The sequence below is a fragment of the Mustelus asterias genome, chromosome 26 (genome assembly GCF_964213995.1).
Source record: "Mustelus asterias chromosome 26, sMusAst1.hap1.1, whole genome shotgun sequence".
Classification (NCBI taxonomy): Eukaryota; Metazoa; Chordata; class Chondrichthyes; order Carcharhiniformes; family Triakidae; genus Mustelus; species Mustelus asterias.
Genome location: NC_135826.1, coordinates 32,222,266 through 32,245,807, shown reverse-complemented (window position 1 = coordinate 32,245,807; position 23,542 = coordinate 32,222,266). Strand labels below are relative to the sequence as shown.

The window sequence follows — 23,542 nt, the reverse complement described above, 5'->3', positions numbered from 1 at the left end:
ACTCTCTGAAGTGTCTGTGCCTGCTTTATCAGACACCAGTGCTCCAAAATACTGAGGTGATGTTGCCAGGCCTGCTCCATCAGCTCCCTCCTCTCCTGCTTTCTCCTATCCCATTGAGAAACAAAAATGGACACAATTAGCAGGCTATGCATGCTGTGCTCCGTGACAGAGCACAATCTATGCTGTGAACCTGATCAAACTTAAGATCATTACTGTAGTAAAAAGTATTACTGCATTGCCTCCAAAGACTTCAGTTTCCCCTGGAACTGTATGGCATTCTGACTTCCAGTTCATGGGTAAGGAGTTTTATTTCCTACATGTCACATTAACTCTGGTCATTTATTCTATTTCTCCAGAGTTTCTATGGAGGGCGACTGAGGAACGTTCACCTCCTTGTGTCATAAGGAATATTTGGCGTCTCACATTGGGATGTGGGAATTTATAGCTATTATTCATGTAACAATAATATTTACAGCTGTGTTGTAGTGGTTTTTACATGAAGGTGGATACCAGACTGCTGACTAATGAATATAAGGAGCTTTGCATAGTTACACAGTGATGGATTTGTTTATAATCACAGCAAATCAATATGAAAAACAGTTATTGACAATCCAAGACGAACTTTGAAAAAAGTCAATTTTTAAAATTCTTCAGGTTTGAGGATCCATTTAACTATCGCTGCCTGGTAGAAACTAGACAGGTTGGCAGTTAAAATGTTCTGAGTTACTTACCGGCACTGGAAATGCATGGCTCCCACTGTTCACGACTTTGACCTTCTCTGCTCAGAAGGTGTCAAGGAACCACCCCAAAGGGCAGGGCCTTTCTTTACACATCATTGAGACCCAACTTAGTACTAACCCTAGCCCATAGCTTTCCCACCAAGGCAACCCAGGGCAGAAAAGACCAATGAATATACATCTATTTAAGTATTTTTCTTGCCTTTGTAAGGCTAGGAGGGACAGGGCAAGAAAGGTCTAGGCCACCCCTGCCCTGGGCTCACCCCACCATGCCTCCCTTCCATCAAAAGACTCCACGAGAAGCAGATGCCACTTACCCACCTTGTCTCACGGGCAGTCTCCAGGCCATGTGACTCTTTGCCATTCACACCAACCTCTGGCCTGTTCCATATGGGAAGTCGGCCAGGCCAAGTTCTGCCAGAAGCAGTCAGGAAATTAACTCGCTTCCTACCAGATATCTGCTGGCAGATCAATCCAGACCGCTATCTTTAGTTTAAACAACAGCATTTCCATAGGCAAAGAGCTATATCTGCCAGTTACACCACAACTGCTGTTGAGTACATATTTGTGCGCTGCCTGTTATTCTGCAGTCTCTAATTTGCTAATTTATTCAGTTCTGGGAACTATAATTACTTCCCTGCTGCTCCCTGAGTTCTCATGCTGACCACAAACTTAAAAGTTTAGAAATATAATTGATGATTTTTTTTCCCCTCAGTGGGATAGGAATATAAGCAACATGGAAATGTTAAACAATATGATAAAAATGTTACAAATTTCCAGGAAACTGCAGTTACAGCACAGCACAGTTGGCTGCTGAGTGTCAGTAAATGAAATACAACAAAAGCACATTTATGTGGTAACTTTCTGATATGAATGGAACGTTGTTTCCCTGCATATGGGTGGATCTGCTGAGGATGCACCTTGGCAGCAAGTGTGAGGCTGGAATAGGCATGGATAAGGTTTCTGTCTCTCTTGGACAGTACCACATCTGAGCCATCCCAAATTTCTGTACAAGTGGCAGTAGACACGTCAAAAGCCTGGACAGGACCGGAAAGCCACAATATGAATCACATTCACGGCCATCTTAGAAATCAGGACAACTGCAGGGCCACCTAAATCCCATTCCCCTCCCATTGAAACCCTGCTGCCAGCCAGCACACTTTATCTTCCCAAGTGTCAGATGGTTTATGTTGTGTGTGCTAAGTGGGTGTTCGATAGTAAAACTCATCACTGACATCACGCGCACATTATAAACAGTAAAGTAATAAGTTAGTCACATTTGAGTTGAGTTTTGATCAGAGAATTTTTTTTTTCTGATTGTGTCGAACAGAGTAGCAGCACATCAAAGAGCATTGATGTAGTTCCCAAAATTCAGAGGACAGCATTGCAGGTGGTATTTGGAGCCACTTTTGTTCTTATATTCCAACAGGAGAATTCTTCAATAAGTGAATTCAGACACTGAACGAAATGCATCTTGAATGAGTGCCAAGTGCACCAATCTTCCTGACTGCGCTGACATTTGATCGGCTACATTCATATAGTGCTTATATTATATTCTCTGACTTTGATTCTCAATTCTTGTCATTGTTCTCCACAACAGTACTCTAGTTAGACCCCCGTTGTGTGTCAAAGTTGTGAAATGGGCAATGGATAATGATAACCTTGCAGAGTGGTGTGGAAATTGTACTGTAAAGCACCTCCTGATTTGTCCATTTTTTTTTGCTATATTCTTTCAAGGGTATGGTCATCCCTGGTTAGGCCAGCATTTATTGCTCATCCCTGATTCCCCTTGAGAAGATTATGGTGAGATGCTTTCTTGAACCATTGCGGTCCATGTGGTGTAGGTACACCCGCAGTTAGAGAGGGAATTCCAGGAATTTGACCCAGCGACAGCAAAGGAATGGCAGCACTGTGGCACAATGGTTAGCACTGCCGCCTCACAGTTCCAGGGACCTGGGTTCGATTCCTGGCTTGGGTCACTGTCTGTGTGGAGTTTGCACATTCTCCCCATGTCTGCGTGGTTTCCTCAGGTGCTCCGGTTTCCTCCCACAGTCCGAAAGAAGTGCTGGCTAGGTGCATTAGCCATGCCAAATTGCCCCTTAGTGTCCCAGGATTAGTGGGTTAAATATCTGGGATTACAGGAGTAAGTCCTAGGTGAGATTGTTGTCGGTGCAGACTCAATGGGTCGAATGGCCTCCTTCTGCACTGCAGGGTTTCTATGATATAGTTCCAAGTCAGGATGGTGTGTAGCTTGGAGTGGATCTTGCAACTGGTGGTATTCCCTTGCATGTGCTGCCCTTGTCCTTTCAGGTGATGGAGCTCCTGGTTTGGAAGGTGCTGTTGAAGGAGCATTGGTGAGTTGTTGCCATGCATATTATAAATGATACACATTAATGCTATGATGTGTCAGTGGTGGAGGGAATGGTTGTTAAAGATGCTGGATGAGTGCCAATTACGCAGGCTGTTTTGTCTTGGATGGTGTCAAGCTTTTTGAGTTTTGTTGGATCTGCACTCATCCAGGCAAGTGGAGAGAATTCCATCACACACCTGCCTTGTGCCTTGTAGATGCTGGACAGACTATAAGGAGTCAGGAGGTGAATTACTGTCCTCAGAATTCCCTGACCCTTGACCAGCTTTTGTAGCCATTGTATTTGCATGGTTGATCCAGTTCAGTTTCTTGGCAATGATAGCCACACCCACCCAGAGCACATTCTATGCCTCTCTTCAAAGTGGTGTTCAACGTGGAGGAGTACTGATTCATCAGCTGAAGTGGGGTGGTACGTTGTAATCAGCAGGCGATTTCCTTTGTTGAGAGACTTAATGGGGTCCAGAGTTGATGTTGAGAATTCCCAGGCAGACTCCATCCAGTTTATATATCACTGTGCCACCACTGCCTCTGGCGGGTCTGTCCGGTTGGTGAGACAGGACATTCCCAGGGATAGTGATGGTGGTGCCTGGGACAGTGTAAGCTATAATTCCTTGAGTATGACTGCGTCAGGTTGTTGCTTGACAAGTCTGTGGGACAGCTCTCCAATTTTGGCACAAGCCCCCAGATTTTACTAAGTAGGACTTGTAGGATCAACAGGGCTGGGTTTGCCGTTGTTGTTTCTGGTGCCTAGGTCGATGTCAAGTGGTCAGCCCTTTTCTTTTTGCTTTCTGTAGACTTTGTTGCAGTTTGTAGATATCTAAAACATTGCAACAGGATGACAGTGTAATGTTCAGTGATGAAGCTGGTGATGAATGGACTTCGTTTTGTCTGCGTTCTGTCGCTTGCTTCTGAAATGATATCATGAAACAGAACTGCAAAGGGTAGCTTTAATCTCTAAAGAGCCATGTTTCGAGTCTGCATTCAGCTAGCACAGATGATTCCCTTAAAACTTAAACATGACAGCTGCTGTCTGTAAGATATGGGGCGGGATTTTACAGCTTCTCTCGTCCCAAAACCGTAAAATCCTACCCGAGGTCAATGGACTTTTCCATTGTCCACCCCTCACTCGCACCAATTCCCGTGGCAGGCGGGGCAGTAAAATTCTGACCATGGCGTTATTAGTCATTGCCTAGCTACACAACAATGCAAGAGAAATCCATTTTGTCCTTGTCAAATTGAGAACTTCAAGTGATGGACAATGTATAATTTTCATTCAACATTAATGTTGGATTTCAATCTGGAAGCAAGGGGAAGACAGGCAGTGCCCAGCTCACCATGCCACCCAGAAGCCTCATTTACCCAAGACATTCATTGTTCATGCTTAGGGGAGGCGATAGCCTAGTAGTATTATCGCTAAACTATTAATCCAGAAACTCAGCTAATGTTCTGGGGATCCGGGTTTGAATCCCGCCATGGCAGATAGTGGAATTTGAAATCAAAATAAAGTATCTGGAATTAAGAATCTACCATGTAACCATTGCCGATTGTCGCAAAAATGCATCTGGTTCACTAATGTCCTTTAGGGAAGGAAATCTGCCATCCTTACCTGGTCTGGCCGACATGTGACCCCAGAGCCTCAGCAATGTGGTGGATTCTCAACTGCCCTCCAATGGCAACTAGGGATGGGCAATAAATGCTGGCCAGCCAGCGATGCCCATGTCCCACGAATGACTAAAAAAAATGCTGGCAATCACCAATTCAGAAATGCAATAGTCCAATGAGAATGGCAAATGTGACACAATCTGTAGTTGTTTGTTCATCTGGGAAAATTAGATGAGGTGTTGGTCCTATTGAGAAAAGTATTACTCTGATGCAAACAAGAAGAACAAATCAGCCAATCTCCTCTGAGTAAGAAACCAGAGGTTGGGAAATTAAGGACCATGGTCACTGTGATAGTCCTTTAAACTGCTATTTGTAAGTTCCAGGTTGTCTGGAGGTCAGCTTGAAACACATAACATTACTCTCCTACTACTCACCTACTGTACCAGAACCTCCAAAATAAGTTAAAGCCAAGTAGTTTGATCCTGGCTATAGGTGGTGCCACCGGACAATTTTTCTCTTGCCGTTCTTCATCATCCTTCACTATATCAAATGGCGAGGAGCGTTGAAAGAAATGTCCTTAGTTAGGACTCTCTGACTCTAAAAGATGATGGGTGCCTGAGCTCAAATTTGTATTTTCTCTGGACAACATTGACATTTTGTATGTGCTATGGACTAGCTTTTCATCTTCAGGGCGGGCTACAGGAGTTCGAAAGTTTTGCATCTCACATGCAACTGTCTCAGGAGAAAGCATCTGCAAAGAAGAGATTTTCGTTCCAGGGGTGGGTGGTAACAGGAATTGTGCCCACTGCCCCCAGAAAAAGTTTGGAGGAAGCCACATGGGCTGCTGGGAGCCAAGGCGGGCTGTTTAAACGTCTGCCTCAGTGTTTTTGGACTTCATCCCAGCTATCATAAAACTAGTAACGCCCTCTGGCACTCAGCCCTCACACTCCTCCACCCTCCATGCATGCTTACTCATGCCCTCCATCTGCCTCCATGGCCCCCTCATGCTCAACATGCCAGGCTATTAACCCTCCATTCCTCATGGTCCCGTGTAGTTTCCATACTGAGACCTGCCTGCCACCCAGCCCTCTATGGCTCCTGGTGCCCACTATGACAAGCTTGACACTTCCATACCCATTCACCCACTGTACACTCTTTTTGGAACAAGTAAACCCAATATGATAATAGGATGCTTACATTTTTAATTAATTAATTCATAAAAATTGCTTTCACTACCGCCCAATAAAACTGTCAATCATCCAGGCACTTTAAAGTATCGATAGCAGAAATTGCAAGCTCTTGAAACCTCTTTATCTTGTGTAAATAAACATTGTGAAATTGACAGAGTAGATCAGAGAGCCAGAGCCATCGATCAAGCAATTTTCCGTGGGGCACAGCTGTTAGAACAATCTAATAATGTTGGGGCTCTCAGTCAAACCTCATTTATATTGTAAAAAGCCATATTTTTTACTAATGTCTTTCAGAGAAGGGAACCAAGCGCTCAACCAGCCTGTGAACATTTTAAAAAAAGAATTAAGTATTGAACGAATGGGTGGTTTAAATGCCCTGCTCCAACACGTGTTTGGTGGCAGAGGGCATTGAAGATGGGGACCATGCTATCTTTTCACCGCCTCCCCAATTAAACCCAGGGTGGGAGGTCTCTTGGACAGCCTTCCCACCCCAATGCCAATGGAGGCCCCTGAGTGGAAATTAATGCCCATTTAAGGGTCTCATCCCGCTGCAGCTGGAATTCACCTAATGGCAGGCGAGGGACTCACCATGTGAGAAGCCAGACAAATTACCGGTTGGGCAGGAGGGAAGCAGAGTCCCTTGTTCAAAATTATTCAATGATTGATTGAGCGACCGGTCACCAGAAAGAGTGTCTTCCAGAGAGCTAACCTCCTGCCCTTACCACTGAGTCCCCACCCCTACCAGCACTCACCTGTGGCCTGAGTCCCTCACTGATCTTGGGATGGGGTGGACTACTGACAGGATTGGTGGGATATCTACCTCTGGGGGTGCTTGATCCTGGGGAAGGCCCACCATCACCCAATTAAGTGCCTAATTGGTACTTAATTTGGCAGAGCTGCCCCAGAGGAAGCAACACGGGGCTCTCATCACCTCTCCAAGGGGCAAGCAAGACCCCTGTCTCCTCCATTAGATACCACTCCATATTTGTAACATGTCAGTTGAATTTGTATATAATATACATAATATGTATGCTCCATATTGATTTATTTTTACTCTAAGGTTGCTTTTGATTTGTATTCAACCCAGGAGGCTTAGTTTAAGGTAGGTTTGGTTCAGGAAGCCAATTCTGCTGCCTGCACCCAAGAGCATACATCTGACTGCTGTCGCAACCATGTTCTTTTTCAAGAAAGCAATATTCTCCTGCTGCATAACAGGAGAGCTATTGAACTGCAACATATTTATTCAACTTGAGAGTAAACCAAATTAGGTTTGATTCCCCATGTAAGCAGCAGTCTTACCAATCCAACTCGAATCACAGTGAAATACAGTCTGCTATGGTTTGAATTCCACAGTGAATTTTGTGAATCTCTTTGATGATAATCATTAAGTATGGTGTTTTCTTTACAGCTGAATGGCAGTGGTCAAGTGGTAAGCAAAGTCCCAAGCCACTACATTTCTACACAGATGCTGGCGCCGCCACCTCCCCCATCCATGGCCAGATCAGTAACATTGGCAATGCCACCAGACACCAAAACAACCACAACAACCACAGAGGGTGGAGCAACATCACCAACATCACCCAGTAAGCATTTTCTGTTTGCTTAAATACAGGCTGAAATGGCTCGGGATTTTCTGCAGAAAAATGCACAGAATAACCACAAAAAGGCAAGGTGCCTATTTGCAATCAGAGTTTTATTATTCAGTTGAACCATGTCACCAACTAGAGTAAACATAACCCTCTGTATATGGCATCTTGAGACTGTTTTCCTCGAGCCCATACATTTAATATAAGATGTTCTGATTTGTCAGCTGTATTATGATTCAATTAGCAAGAATGAAAATTATTTTTGTGTGAAAAGTGCATATGGAACCAATCATTTCTCAACTGTATTGTGGAATGAGTCCTGTAGCATTTTACCTCACAAAAATTATTTCAAAGGCTTGAATACATTACTCATTGTAAGAATTAAGATTGCCAGTTTATGCATTTTCTTTTCCACTTGGTATATTGTGACTGAGCTCAATGGCAAGGAGCTCAGGTTGCAGAGCTCAAGCCTGTTACTTTTCAGGATGCTCTTATTATATCTGTACTGATCTACTAAATATCCACCATTACCAAGCCATAATTCTTTTTTTCAACCTTGAGCATCACGTTTTTTTTGTTTGGATAATTCTAAAGTCAAATCCCTATATTCAACATTTATTTTCCCACAGGAAAGAAAATAGCTTAATTTACATCAGGAGAATCTGAACTTGTAATTGGATTCGGCTCCAGATCCAAATCATTCACCACCCCTCTCCAGCCCAGTTTCTCTGAGCTGCAATACTTGCTTTCAACGGGCTGAAGTTGCTCAAATACATGTTTTACCAACCTATAATCCATCCCAAAGAGGCTTTGTTATGTGTTTGGTTTTGATTGTTATTGTCTTGTTATCATTTCACACCTTGGCTATAGTGAGGTATTGCCCAGACACACAATATCATTCCACTGGCCAGACTGAAAAGGCGGCATAACTGCAGGCATGGTTCACTTCCAGATGTATGCTGATTATTGTATCCTGTCAAGATTGGTCTTGGTTGAATAACAGCTTCCTTTGGTTGAATATTAGGAAGACCACAGCCATTGTTTTTGGTGCCCAGTGTTAGCTCCACTTCTTCACCATTGATGCAGTTCCTTTCCCTAGCCATTCACTTAGACTGAATAAAGTATGAGCAAGCTCACCAATGTACTCAACATTGAGCTGAGCTTTATACTCCACATCCTTCTTCATTGCCAAGTCCGTTCCTTTCTACCTCTATGATATTACCCATCTTAACTCTTAGTTTAATCTTTCCACCACTGAAGTCCTTAACCATGCCTTTGTCCAATCTCAATTATTACTACAATATTCTGTTGTTGGCTTTTACCTTCAATGAACTTCAACTTGCCTAACATGCAGCCAACTGCATTGTGTTGTACATAATGTTCTGCTCACCATCTTTCCAAATTATACTGACTCCATAACCTGAAATGTATCCATTTTAAAGTCTTTGTTCTCATCTTCAAGTCCTTCATGCCTTGCACCTCCTTATCTCTGCGCCTTCTCCAGCTATGCCTCACTTCCTCCAATATAGCTTCTTGTCCACATTCCTCTTGCCTTTCAGTTCCTTAAACACACTGCACCTGTATTTCTCACATTGTTTAAAGATCTGACATCTTTTTGACCTAACTTTCAGCCACCACTCCTAATGTCACTCCCTTCGCTAGACTTTTTAAAATTGGTTCACGGGATTTGAGCATCACTGCGAGGCCAGCATTCATTGCTGATCCCCATTGACTCTTGAGAAGATAGTGATGAGCTGCTTTCTTGAACCACTGCAGTCTTTGTGGCATAGGTACCCGAACAGTGCTGTTAGAAAGTGAGTTTCAAGATTTTGACCCAGCGACAATGAAGGAACGGCAATCTATTTGCAAGTCAGGATGACATGTGGCTTGGAGGGGAACTTTCAAGTGGTGGCATTCCCATGTATCTGCTGCCCTTGCCCCCCCTAGCTGGTGCAGGTCATAGGTTTGGAAGTGCTGTGGTAGGATCCTGGTGAGTTGTTGCAGTGCATTTTGTAGATGGTACACACTGTGGCGGTAGTGGGGAGAGTAATTGTTTAAGGTGGTGGTGGATAGGGTGCCAGTCAAGTGGGCTGCATTGTCCTGGATGGTGTCAAGCAGCTTGATCCTGGATCCTGGATCTACATACATCCAGGCAAATGAAGAGAATTCTATTACAGTGCTGATTTGCATTTTGTAAATGGTGGACAAAGCTTTTTGGAGTTAGGAGGTGAGTAACTCTCTGCAGAATTCCCAGCCATTGATCTGCTCTTGTAGCCACAGTATTTATATGGCTGGTCCAGTTCAGTTTCTGATCTGTGGTAACCTCTAAGATGTTGATAGTGGGGATTCAGTGATGGTAATGCCATTCAATGTCATGGGGAGATGTTTAAATTCTCCCTTATTGGAGATGGTCATTGCTTCGCACTTGTTGGCATGAATGTTACTTGCCACTTATCAGCCCAAGCCTGAAAATTGTCCATGTCTTGCTGCATATGAGCACAGACTGCGTCGGAATCTGAGGGATAGTGAGTGGTGCTGAACCTCATGCAATCAAAAGAAAACATCCCCAGTTCTGACTTTATGATGGAAGGAATGTCATTGATTAAGCAGCTGAAAATGGGACAGTTTGAGTTACTCTTTCTCTGTAAAGCACCTTCAACAATCTGGTATGTTAAAGGCAATATCTAACTCTTAATGGGAGTGATGGTGACATAATGATAATGTGGCTGGGTTAGTAATTGATTCAAATCCCACCATGGCAGCTGCTGTAAATAACATTCCATTAATAAATCAGGAATTGGTCTCTATAATGCTGACCATGAAACTATAATCGATTGTTGTAAAAACCCATTTGGTTCACTAATTTCCTTCCTTTTAGAGAAGGCAATCTGCTGTCCTTATCTGGCCTACATGTGACTCCAGACCCACAGCAACGTGGTTGACTCTTAACTGCCCTGTGAAATGGCCTAGCAAGCTACTAAGTTTAGGGCAATTAGGGATGGACAACAAATGCTGGCCCTGCCAGTGACGCCCACATCCCATAAAGCAATAAAGGGAGAAAAAAAGTTGCTGTTGACATTTATGCTTACCATACATTGTTGCATTGCTGGAAAACCGGCTCAGAGCTATAATTTTCCACATGTTGAGATTCCAATCTCAATCCTGTTTTGCCAGATGTTTTAGCAGAGAGAAGAGAAACAAAAGTTTATTTTCCCTCGCCCAATTTTTTTCACCTTCTCTGTCCATCTATATTAGAAAAGATCTGAACAGAAAAAAATAGAGGTTGGTTAGAAACTGGACCAAAATTTGGCATTGAACCCCATCCAACAACATGATTAACAGCAGAGTTTTCTGCCCTTTCCAATACAGTGTTAGCGCAAAGAAAAGCACAAAAAAGCTTTTTTCACAGGCTCTGTGTCAACTGCCAAAATATTGTATCCAATTTTGACAAATGCTGTGTATAAATTATTGAATACAATGCTTTTATTTGATGCATTGTTGACCAAAAAAAAGCAAATGTATTTTTCAGCATTTGGCTTAAATCCAGATTTGCCATTGTGGAATCTATTGCATTACCTGTTTATAGTTCATCATGGGGATTAAATGTTAAAGTTGCAGGCTTATGCCTTGGAAGCTTCGCAGGGTGGGGCTAATTTCATTGTCAAATTACGGGACCATAAAAATTGCTCTTAGAGATACAGGAAAATAAGTAATAATGTTTCATAGGCACAGCAGAGCCTGAAATTCAGTAAGTCTTTTATTCCTCCAAATGCAACATATAGTTGTAGTATAAACACACGTATTACTAAATGAAAATGGTGACAGTGGTTAATAGTTTCAGAGTACCAAGAGAGTGATAGTGTTCAATTTAACTGTGCATTTGAGTGATTCTAGTTCTCACCGAAATAATTACAGAATTAGAGCTATTTAGCGCTTTGATTGTTTCCTTATCAAATTGAGTACCGTGTTAAATAATTTGGATTCATTTTATTAAAGCAAGCGTAAATCTCAACTGGCCATGAGCACAACTTATGAAGTCTCATGAGCCCCTCTCATTATCCATAACTGTGAAATTGATGCAAAAGGACAGCATCAGACATCTTGACCTGGATTTCACCAAGTTGTGTTGTAACCTAATTTGGAGCTTTCATGCAGCAGCTCTTTGGGTGAAGTCTAATACATGTAAATATCTATAGCTGATAATCACAAAATCTTCCCAGGGCATCACTGCATTGTGTGTGTGCGTGTAAAGATAGCCAAATAATAAAACAAAGTACTTACGAACTAACATGCATAACCGTGCTTAGACTACAGTAAACATCATTTTGTTTTCATGTGACCGCATTGTAAATTACATGCAGATGAACGGAGGTACTAGGAAAGGTGTTCCAAGAATGTAACTCAATTCAGCTTTTAATATTGTACCACGTTTCACATTCTCAGGAACCAAGTAATTACTCTTAATCACTTGCTTTCTACAAAATGTGACTACTAATTTACATGCAGCAAGATCCCACTAACAGCAGTAAGATTAATAACCTGTTAATTTGTACAGTTTTGTATTGATTATGGGATTATAATTAGCCAGGGCACTGAACAAACTCTCTCGTTCAAATAATGTTATGGGATCTTTTACACCCACTTGAGCAGGCAGATAAACGTCTCTTGGCCACATGCTAACTACGCTTTATGACTTGCAGTTGCTGGTCAGATATAGTCTTGGAGCCAGCGCTTTATACAGCCGCTGATGTGACATAATGGTGTCACTGGGGAGAACCATAATGATATCACATCAACAACAACTTGCAATTACAAAGTGCCTTTAACAAAATAAAACATCCCCAGGTGCTTCCCAGGAGTGTTATCAGGCAAAATTTGATAACAAGCTACGAAGGAAGATCTGAAAACATGTGATCTGCAGCTTGGTATGAAGATTCACCTTAAAGGAGCAATAGGTTTAGGGAGAGAATTGCAGAACTATAGGGTCTAAATAGCTGAAGGCATGACCACCGGTAGTGGAGTGAGGAAAATTAGGGATGCACAATGTTGTCAGAGGAACGCAGAGTCGCGGAGAGTTGTAGCGTGGCAGGATAGCACAGAGATAGAGAGGTGTGTGGCCATGGAGGGATTTGAAAACAAAGATAAGAGTTTTAAATTTGAGGCACTCTTTTCTTATTCATTCATGGGACATTGCCGTCGTTGGCCAGCCAGCATTTGTTGCTCATCACTAGTTACCCAAGGGCAGTTGAGAGTCAACCACATTGCTGTGGCTCTGGAGTCAAATGTAGGCCAGACCAGGTAAGGACGGCAGATTTCCTTCCCTAAAAGGCATTAGTGAACCAGATGGCTTTTTCTGACAATCGACAATGGTTTCATGGTCATCAGTAAATACTTCATTCCAGATTTTTTAAAACCGAATTCAAATTCCACCATCTGCCATGGCAGGATTCGAACCGAGGTCTCCAGAACATTAGCTAAGTATTGGATTAATAGTCTAGTAATAATACCACTTGACCATCGCCTCCCCATGGCAGTGCCACACTGAAAGCCATTAAAGGAGCACAGACGTGATAAATGAACAGGATACGGACGGAACTGTTTTGCATGAGCTCAGGTTTTTAAAGAGTTGGAGGTGGGAGGTTGGACAAGGGAGCATTTGAATTATTGAATTGCGAAGGTAACTAAAGCATGGATCTAAAGCAGCAGTTGGACTCAGGCAAGGGGTGGAGGTGGGTGACATTATGGAGTTGAAAGTAGGTGGTGATGGCCAGGATGTAGAGTCAGAAGCTCCGCTCAGGATCAATAGGGCACTGAGGTGCTGAACAGTTTAGTTCAGTGAGTGGCCGTGAAGGACGCGGTTGAGCTTGTGGCTGGGACTAAAGACAATCAAGAGGAAAATGCTTCCAGGCTGGTTTAAACATGCAATTTTAAAGCACAATTTGCAGTAACGAGGAGCAACTGACAGATAATGATAAATGTCCAGGTATCTCCTTTTTAATATATAGGATTTTGTGACAGTTTGGTAAAATAGATTTCTCCTTCAAGTCCATAAAAATATGGGACTTTTCATTTAAATTCATAGCTTTGCAGATTGCACATGCTTAAGAAGAAGAAAAATTACCACACTGGCTTCCATGCAGCAAATTGGCTTTAAGATTTTCATCTCACTTTCATTGAGGTGACTTGCATTCTGTAGTTGCTGTATGTATTATCGTGTTTCAGGTCCTTATTTGATTCTATTTTAAATTGAAGCATTCAAACTTCACACATAAATTGCTGAATCTAAATACTGCACAAATCTTCCAAAATCTAATCAGCTTTTCTAATCTAATAAAGTGTCAGCTTTGACAGTGCGGAGCGCTCCTCCCTCTGAGTCAGCAGATCATGGGTTTGAACCTCTCTCTATATAATTGTGAGCCCATACACTGGCCAGAATTCTCCAGCCGCTCACACCCCGCCACCACTGCCAGAGAGGACGGAGCATTTGGCGCTCAGTAGGACGGGAGAATCCCACCTGTGTGAACAGCCGGAGAATTCTGCCCATTGGCGGCCTTGTTAGCCAAGGGCGCAAAGCCATCTCACAAGAGCCCAAAAATGGGATCTGCAGTGGGGAGATCGCAGTTCGAGATCTTCCTCGCCCCCTGCTGGTAATGTAATCAGGTTCATGTCCAGAAAGAGCGTGAACCTAATTTCCATATATTTACCTAAATTTACATTTAATTACTGGACTTAACTCTATAATGGCTGCCCACGATGTTTCTTCTCCTTTCCCTCCACCTCCCATCCGTCTCTCCGGCAGCGTGACATCATGCCAGCGCAAATCACCACGGGTTTTCAAAAGTGAAAACCAGTTGTGATGACCACACAGGGGACACTGAGATGCCTATTGCCCCTGAGGGTTGAGGGGCATGCCTGGGCCATGCCGGGGTCATGAGCAGACTAATTACCCTCCTCTATTGGGGGAGGGTTCCCCTTCTGCATGTGGGGATTGGGGTGTTCCCCTTATTCTCTGGGGTGGGGGGTGGTCCAGATCTCCATTGGGGGAGGGAGGGGGGCATGTCTGTTGGCAGGGCCCTGATATTCATTGCCCCTTTAAAAATGGTGTTCCAACCACAGATTCCCATCGCTGCCGGTGTGTTTAGTCCCTGCCTCTCCAGTTGGCTGCATGATCCTCGCCAGCACTTTAAAATTGCACAGAGTGCCATTAAATCAGGTGAGAAAAGGCAGCTGTCAAGCTGGCAACTTTTACACAGCTTTTCTCACCTGATCCAACACTCTGCAACTTTGGGAAGATTGCACCGATAGAGTGAGAGAGTGCTGTGCAGTGGAGGTGCCAGCTTTCAGATGAGCCATTAGTTGATGACTGGACTGCTTTCTCAAGTGGATTTAAAAGATGAAATTAACTACTTGAATGAGTAAATGAGTCCTCCTGGTGTTTCAACGACTATTTATCCCTCAGTAAACATTACTGAAGCAGATATATCTAGTCATTTTCTCATTGATGTTTATAGGATGTTGTTGTGCACTAATTGACTGCCAGTTTCCTACATCACAACAATGACTACACTTCAAAGGTACGTCAATGGCTGTAAAGCACTTTAGGACTTCCTGATGTTCCGAAAGGCCCCATCTAGTTTTGGTCTTCAATTCTCCCTCTGGGTCCCTTCTGAAACAAAACAAATAACGTTAAAAGTCAGGAGGCCATAATGAGTATGCACATAGTCAGAACAACCCTTATTTTATAACTTGTAGGTTTAATAAATAAGTAATAGCAAACACATTTCAAGACAACACATTTCTGTAGGTGAGAACATCTGAAATACATGCCTTTGAATAGCAGCATTAAAAAAGATAGAACAAAAGTGTTCTAAATTTAGTTTCCCCTCAGTATGTGGTTAAAAATTTAAGCACTTAACAATTTGGCTGCGATTCTTGGTAAACACTTTTTACTTAAACTTGAGCATGCTGAATAATTTACATGACAAATCTCATAAATGGGCACGGTAATCATCTGAAAAGGGCAATATTTACCGAGACAGAGACTGATTTAAATAATTTATTATGACTCATTATTTATTTATGAAACATTTAAATGTTTCTGGTGACCATTCCGAAGTATGTATGGCGGCACGGTAGCACAGTGGTTAGCACTGCTGCTTCACAGCTCCAGGGTCCCGGGTTCGATTCCCGGCTCGGGAAACTGTCTGTGTGGAGTTTGCACATTCTCCTCGTGTCTGCGTGGGTTTCCTCCGGGTGCTCCGGTTTCCTCCCACAGTCCAAAGATGTGCGGGTTAGGTTGATTGGCCAGGTTAAAAATTGCCCCTTAGAGTCCTGGGATGCGTAGGTTAGAGGGATTAGCGGGTAAATTAGCGGGTAAAAAAAAAAGGTATTAGCGGGTAGGGCCTGGGGGTGGGATTGTGGTCGGTGCAGACTCGATGGGCCGAATGGCCTCCTTCTGCACTGTAGGGTTTCTATGATTCTATGATTCTATGTAAGCTGGCAAGGGGAAAAATACGTAGCTCTTTTCACTTTTTTGTTTCTACTTGAAGTGGCCACTCTGTTTGTCAAAAGGGGACCATATTTAATACAAAAGTAGAAAGTAAACAACAAGGTAATCATTCAATTAGTCACAAGAGCTCGGTTGAAGCAGGAGGCTGTTCAATATACTTATTCTCCCAAGGTTTTTTTCCTGCTGAGAAATGCCTTCTTTGGGATGAAAAGATTTTTCTGAGATTGTTTGCCAATGGTGGCATATTAGTGGACAGTGGATGAGCATGAGAATAAAGCATGGGAGGAAAGGGCAGAAGAAATGAGGGGTCCTGAAAACACAGGTGCTCAGGCTTGTACTTTTCAGCCAATGGACTGGAGTGTGGACTCCACATACTGATTCTCAGTGATTAGTGAGCCTCCATTAACAAACTGCAAAAGGTTTGGAGCTGAAAGTAACTGCGACCATGCCAACACCCTGGTCCGACCAGCACTGAAATATACACAGCAGTGGCAAAGCAGCAACATTGTCCATGAAACACAAACGGATGGGTAGGAAAACAAATCTGGGAAGCTGCTACCTGCCTTCAACAGACAACTGGACTGGTTCAAGTCATTCTTTTAGGAGCTAAACAGGTGGAGCTGCAACACCCAAAGAAGATAAAGTAGTTTTTCAGAACTGCTGAAGTACTGCCATCAGAACTGAAGTATAGCAGAAACACTATTTCAGTGGGTGAGAGGAATTATTGCCACATTTGGTGATGGTGGAGCCCACAATGACTCCAATGAAATTCCAGGCCAGTGTTTTCAATGTGTTTGCCACCATCCAGGAGCCCATTATACTACAGTAAATTGTTCATTACATGTGCTTTTAAAAAAAAAAGTAGTGTCCACCTTCCTAATAATTTTTACAGACATGGAATATGACTGTGACAACCTACGTAGCATTTATTCTTGGAATTCTCATTCACATTGGTCACAAAGACAGTTAGTTGCCAAGATACAAATTGGCATTTTGGTAAATCAGGTAATAGTGTTTGAAGGATGAAGATGGATTGTCAGGAAAATCTGATGATATTAATACTGGAAGCCCAAATTCTTCTCCAGATGAAGGTGGTGGTTAAAAGACAGGAACTGGGGAATGTGGATTGGGAGTGGCTATTTAAGGGCAAATCCATGTCTGGAATGTGGGAGGCTTTTAAAGGCCAGTTGATTGAAGGCATGTTCCCGCAAACATGAAGGATAGAGCTAGTAGGTTTCTGGAATCATGGATAACAAGGGAAATTGTAAACTTAGGAAAAAGGAAGCATGCGATAGGTCTAGGCATCTAAAAACTGACAAAGCCCTTGAGGAGTACAGTGAAAGTAGGAAGGAACTTAAACGTGGAATTAGGAGGGCTAAAAGGGGCCATGAAATGTCTTTAGCAAACAGGGTCAAGGAGAATGCATTTATTAGGAGCAAGAGGGTAGCAAGAGAAAGAGTAGGCCCACTCAAGGACAATGGAGGGAAATTATGCATGGAGCCACAGGAAGTGGGTGAGATACTTGATACTTTGTATCAGTATTCACCACGGAGAAGGACATGACGGATGTTGAGGTCAGGTGTGTCAACGCTCTGGAGAATGTCAATATATCAAAGGAGGAAATGTTGAGTATCCTAAATTGCATTAAGGTAGACAAATCCCCGGGGCTGGATGGAATCTATCCCAGGTTACTGCAGGAGGCAAGGGGAGAAATAGTTGTGGCCTTAACAGTTATCTTCACATCCACCTTGACCATAGACGAGGTTCCAGAAGACTGGAGAATAGCCAATGTTGTTCCCTTGTTTAAGAGAGGAAGCAAGGATAATCCAGGAGATTATAGGCCAGTGAGCCTGACATCAGTGGTGGGGAATCTTTTGGAGAAGATACTGAGGGACAGGATATATGCACATTTGGATGAAAATGGACTATTTAGTGACAGGCAGCATGGTTTTGTATGGGGAGGGTCATGTCTCACCAACTTCATTGAGTTTTTTGTCGAGGTGACAAAGAAAATTGATGAGGGAAGAGGTGCGGAGGTAGTTAATATGGACTTTAGTAAGACATTTGAGAAGGTCCCACATGGCAGACTGGTACAAAAACTAAAACCACATGGGATTCAGGGTGGGCTTGCTAGATGGGTACAGAACTGGCTTGGTTATAAACCATTATTTTGTAAATTGAGTTTGTGTCTTTATATGCCCTGTTTGTGACTGAAATCCCACTCACCTAATGAAGGAGCAGCGCTTTGAAAGCGAGTGGTTTTTGCTACCAAATACATCTCCACATGTTGGTTATAAAAGACAGAGAGTAGCGGTGGAAGGGTGTTTTTCAGAATGGAGATCTGCAGCTAGTGGTGTTCTGCAGGGATCGATGCTGGGGCCCCTGTTGTTTAGAGTATGTATATGAGATCTGGAGGAAAATGTGTGTGGTCTGATAAGTAAGTTTGCAGATGAAAAGAAGATTGGTGGAGTTGCTGATAGTGCCGGGGATTGTCAGAGGCTACAATTGGAGACTTGGACACAGAAATGGCAGATGGAATTTAATCCGGACAATTGCGAGATGATGCATTTTGGAGGATCAAATTTAGGTGTGACTTATACTGTAAATGGCAGAAACCTTAGGAACATTAACATACAATGGAATCTGAGCGTGCAGGTCCACAGTTACCTAAAAGTGGCAACACAGGTGACCAAGGTGATTAAGAAGGCATATGGCATGCTTGCCTTCATCGGCCACGACATTGAGTACAAGAGTTGGGAAATCATGTTGCAGCTATATAAAACCTTGGTTAGGCCGCATTTGGAGTATTGCGTGCAGTTCTGGTCACCACACTCCAAGAAGGACGTGGAAGCTTTGGAGAGAGTACAAAGAAGGTTCACCAGGATGTTGCCTTGTCTCAAGAGTGTTGTCTATGAGGAGAGGTTGAATAAACTAGGATTGATTTCACTGAAAAGATGGAGGCTGAGGGGAGACCTGATAGAGGTCTACAAAATTATGAGAGGCATCGACAAGGTGGATAGTCAGAGGCTTTTTCCCAGGGTGAAAGTGTCAATTACAAGGGGGCACAGGTCCAAGGTGAGCAGGGGGGTGGGGGGGAGTTTAAGGGAGATATGCAGGGGAGGTTTTTCATGCAGAGTAGTGGGTGCCTGGAACGCACTTCCAGAGGAGGTGGTGGAAGCAGGCACATTAGCAACATTTAAGAGGCATCTGGATGGGTACATGAATAGGGAAGGAATAGAGGGATACGGACCGAGTAAGGGCAGAAGGTTTATTTTAGTTTAGTTAGGGCAGCATGATTGGCACGGGTTTGGAGGGCCGAAGGGCCTGTTCCTGTGCTGTACTTTTCTTTGCTTTCTTTGTTCTCTTATGAATGTTGCAATTACTTCAGAAGACCAATCAACCTTGAAAGCTTTAATGAGCAACCTATGATTAAGATGTTTCCACTGATTTATTCAACAAACTGGGAAATTTCATATTGAAATTTCAGCTAGATTCAATTTACATCCTTAGAACTTGTCACATTAGCAAGACAACTTTATTAGACAGTAACAAGTCCGTGGCTATATACTGCTGGAATAGCTAGAACAGTAAACAGATAAGTAAACAGAAACAATTGCAACTTTATAGATGTCGCACGATTAGCTATCTATCCTCTGAAGATAGAAAAATAAGTTGTTTGCTCAGCTTGACTGTACTGTGAGACGCAGAGGCCAAACGTTCCCTGAATATTGACCTACGTGGTAGTTTGTTACAATCCATCCACGGGGTTTCTGCAGCTGAGAAGCACTTCTCAAAAATGATTGAGGCACACAAAATTGAAATCTATCAGTTAAACTCGAAATAAAGCTGTCATTAAAAATATAAAACTCTCAAAGAACTTGTAATTTAATCAGATGAAAGCAAAATACTGCGGATGCCGGAGTCTGGAACAAAAACAAACAGAAAACGCTGGAAAATCTCAGCAGGTCTGACAGCATCTGTGGAGAGAGAATAGAGCCAACGTTTCGGGTCTGGATGACCCTTCGTCAGAGAACTGCTGAGATTTTCCAGCAATTTCTGTTTTTGTAATTTAATCAAATGATCCCACTGACCCTCCAATACCTGGCCAGCTGCAATGAAACCCATTTTGTGAATGGGTTTTGAGAGAGTTAAAATCATGCCCAGCATTTATGTTCTGGAGCTTTTTGCTTCGAAACAGGCTGTGCCTTTTTCTGCAAGTAAACTTGATTTTTAAGTCCACATGAACCATTACAGAAATAAATAAGCCAACGCTATGGTACATTATAGTGAAAATTGCTTTCGAGAGAATACATAGGCTGTTTCCAATGTCCTATATGACCTTATGGTAATGAAAAGTATCGCATCATTAGAATATGTAGGTTGAACTATAATTCTGGATTTACTCACCAACAAAACATACAGAAGCAGAAGCATAAAGGCAAGAATTATGAACAACAAATACTTACATGAACAAGCTGAAATTAAGGCTCAGTTTAGCTTCCGTGAAAAAAAATCTTCTCTCTTCAGTCTTGAAGAGACTGACCCTCCAATACCTGGCCATCTCATTGGTATACAAATCTACAATCTTTTGGGATGAGAATCTGTGTCATGAATGCCACGTGGAGCTCAAAATTAAGACAAGATTTACAGTGGCCAGAATTCTCCAGCCATTCACGGCCTGCTGCCACTGCCAGAATGGAGAATTTGGTGCTCTGCCAAATCTCCGTGCACTGCAGCAGGACCAGAGATTCCCAGCTGCGGGTGAGGTCGGAGAATCTGGTCCAATATTTTAGTAAGAAGTTTAACAACACCAGGTTAAAGTCCAACAGGTTTATTTAGTAGCAAAAGCCACACAAGCTTTCGGAGCTGCTAGCCCCTTCTTCAGGTGAGTGGGAATTCTGTTCACAAACGGGGCATATAAAGACACAAACTCAATTTACATGAATAATGGTTGGAATGCGAATACTTACAACTAATCAAGTCTTTAAGAAACAAAACAGCATGAGTGGAGAGAGCATCAAGACAGGCTAAAAAGATGTGTATTGTCTCCAGACAAGACAGCCACTGAAACTCTGTGGGGGTTACAAATAGTGTGCCATGAACCCAATATCCCAGTTGAGGCCGTCCTCGTGTGTGCGGAACTTGGCTATCAGTTTCTGCTCAGCTACTCTGCGCCGTCGTGTGTCGCGAAGGCCGCCTTGGAGAACGCTTACCCGAATATCAGAGGCCGAATGCCCGTGACCGCTGAAGTGCTCCCCAACAGGAAGAGAACAGTCTTGCCTGGTGATTGTCGAGCGGTGTTCATTCATCCGTTGTCGCAGCGTCTGCATAGTTTCCCCAATGTACCATGCCTCGGGACATCCTTTCTTGCAGCGTATCAGGTAGACAACGTTGGCCGAGTTGCAAGAGTATGTACCGTGTACCTGGTGGATGGTGTTCTCACGTGAGATGATGGCATCTGTGTCGATGATCCGGCACGTCTTGCAGAGGTTGCTGTGGCAGGGTTGTGTGGTGTCATGGTCACTGTTCTCCTGAAGGCTGGGTAGTTTGCTGCGGACAATGGTCTGTTTGAGGTTGTGCGGTTGTTTGAAGGCAAGAAGTGGGGATGGCCTTGGCGAGATGTTCGTCTTCATCAATGACATGTTGAAGGCTCCGGATAAGCGTTCTCCAAGGCGGCCTTCGCGACACACGACGGCGCAGAGTCGCTGAGCAGAAACTGATAGCCAAGTTCCGCACACACGAGGACGGCCTCAACCGGGATATTGGGTTCATGGCACACTATTTGTAACCCCCACAGAGTTTCACTGGCTGTCTTGTCTGGAGACAATACACATCTTTTTAGCCTGTCTTGATGCTCTCTCCACTCACATTGTTTTGTTTCTTAAAGACTTGATTAGTTGTAAGTATTCGCATTCCAACCATCATTCATGTAAATTGAGTTTGTGTCTTTATATGCTCTGTTTGTGAACAGAATTCCCACTCACCTGAAGAAGGGGCTTGCAGCTCCGAAAGCTTGTGTGGCTTTTGCTACCAAATAAACCTGTTGGACTTTAACCTGGTGTTGTTAAACTTCTTACTGTGTTTACCCCAGTCCAACGCCGGCATCTCCGCACCAATATTTTAGCGCATGGAATCAACAAACAGTTAAGAATTGCGCCTTTATTGACAGTTGTATACAACTTATAACTGACTGCTAGCTTTTCAGTCACTAAAGTCTGCTTGATTTAAAGCCAGACAATAATAGGACACAACATTTCAGTGAACAAAACTACAGACGTTAACATTTTAAGCATTAAGATAAAGGAAAAATGCTGCGGAGGCTGGAATCTGAATCAAAAGCAAAAAATGCTGGAAAATCTTAGCAGGTCTGACAGCATCTGTGGAGAGAGAACAGATGTGGAGATGCCGGCGTTGGACTGGAGTAAACACAGTTAGAAGTCTCACAACACCAGGCGTTTGCTACAAATAAACCTGTTGCACTTTAACCTGGTGTTGTGAGACTTCTTGCTGAGAGAGAACAGAGCCAACATTTTGAGTCTGGATGACTCTTCGTCAGAGCTGACGAACATTTCTGGCCAACATTACTGGAAAATGTTCTGGCCAACATTTAAATGGCGCTGAACCAAATCTCCATTCACAACAGCAGGGCTGGAAAATACTATCCAGGGATGAGGGAGGAGAATCCTGGCCATTGCCTTGGTCTTAAAGGCTGCTTTACCTTAATTAATTTTCATTTTTCTTCCAGTCTGCCTGCTTCCTGCCTTCAATTTTATATTTACAGCTGAGTGTTATCGTCTACATGAAATGATGTAAAACTAAAGCAAGAAATTACTTTTTTTTCCCGCAGTTACGTTGCTCATTAAACATTTCACTTTGAGAACTTATAGGGAAATCTTTGACCCTGAAATTCTGTAGGATTTCTCCCAGTCTCCTGTTGTAATTTTGGTGGGAAATCAGTGGAACCCAAGTAAAATTCTATTCATTTGATTTGATTTATTATTGTCCCATGTATTAGTATACAGTGAAAAGTATTGTTTCTTGCGTGCTATATAGACAAAGCATACCATTCATAGAGAAGAAAAGGAGAGAGTGCAGAATGTAGTGTTTTAATCATAGCTAGGGTGTAGAAAAAGATCAACTTAAGGCGAGGTAGGTCCATTCAGAAGTCTGATGGCAGCAGGGAAGAAGCTGTTTTTGAGTCAGTTGGTATCTTTTGTATCTTTTTCCCCAAGAAGATGGAAGAGAGTATGTCCAGGGTGTGTGGGGTCCTTAATTATGCTGGCTGCTTTTCCGAGGCAGCGGGAAGTGTAGACAGTGTCAATGGATGGGAGTTCATGGAGTTTTTAAACCTGGTTATAGTGTCTGGGGATTCTGCAAGTTGAGCAAAGTTTATTTATTAGTGTCCCAAATAGGCTTACATTAACACTACAATGAAGTTACAGTGAAAATCTCCGAGTTGCTACACTCCAGCATCTGTCCGGGTACACTGAGGATGAATTTAGAATGGCCAATGCACCTCACCAGCACGTCTTTTGGCAGAGCAACATGAA

General features: G+C 43.0%; 1 protein-coding gene across 4 annotated transcripts in view; it reads left to right on the top strand.

Annotated features, from left to right (window-relative positions):
* The window catches only part of nfic (nuclear factor I/C), a 459,067-nt gene that overhangs the window by 343,649 nt on the left and 91,876 nt on the right, over window positions 1–23,542 (top strand). For all 4 annotated transcript variants that reach the window (XM_078198406.1, XM_078198408.1, XM_078198405.1 and 1 more), the window contains one exon: window positions 7,306–7,480. In XM_078198406.1, the coding sequence (XP_078054532.1) occupies window positions 7,306–7,480 (175 nt within the window). The remainder of the gene's footprint in view (window positions 1–7,305; window positions 7,481–23,542) is intronic.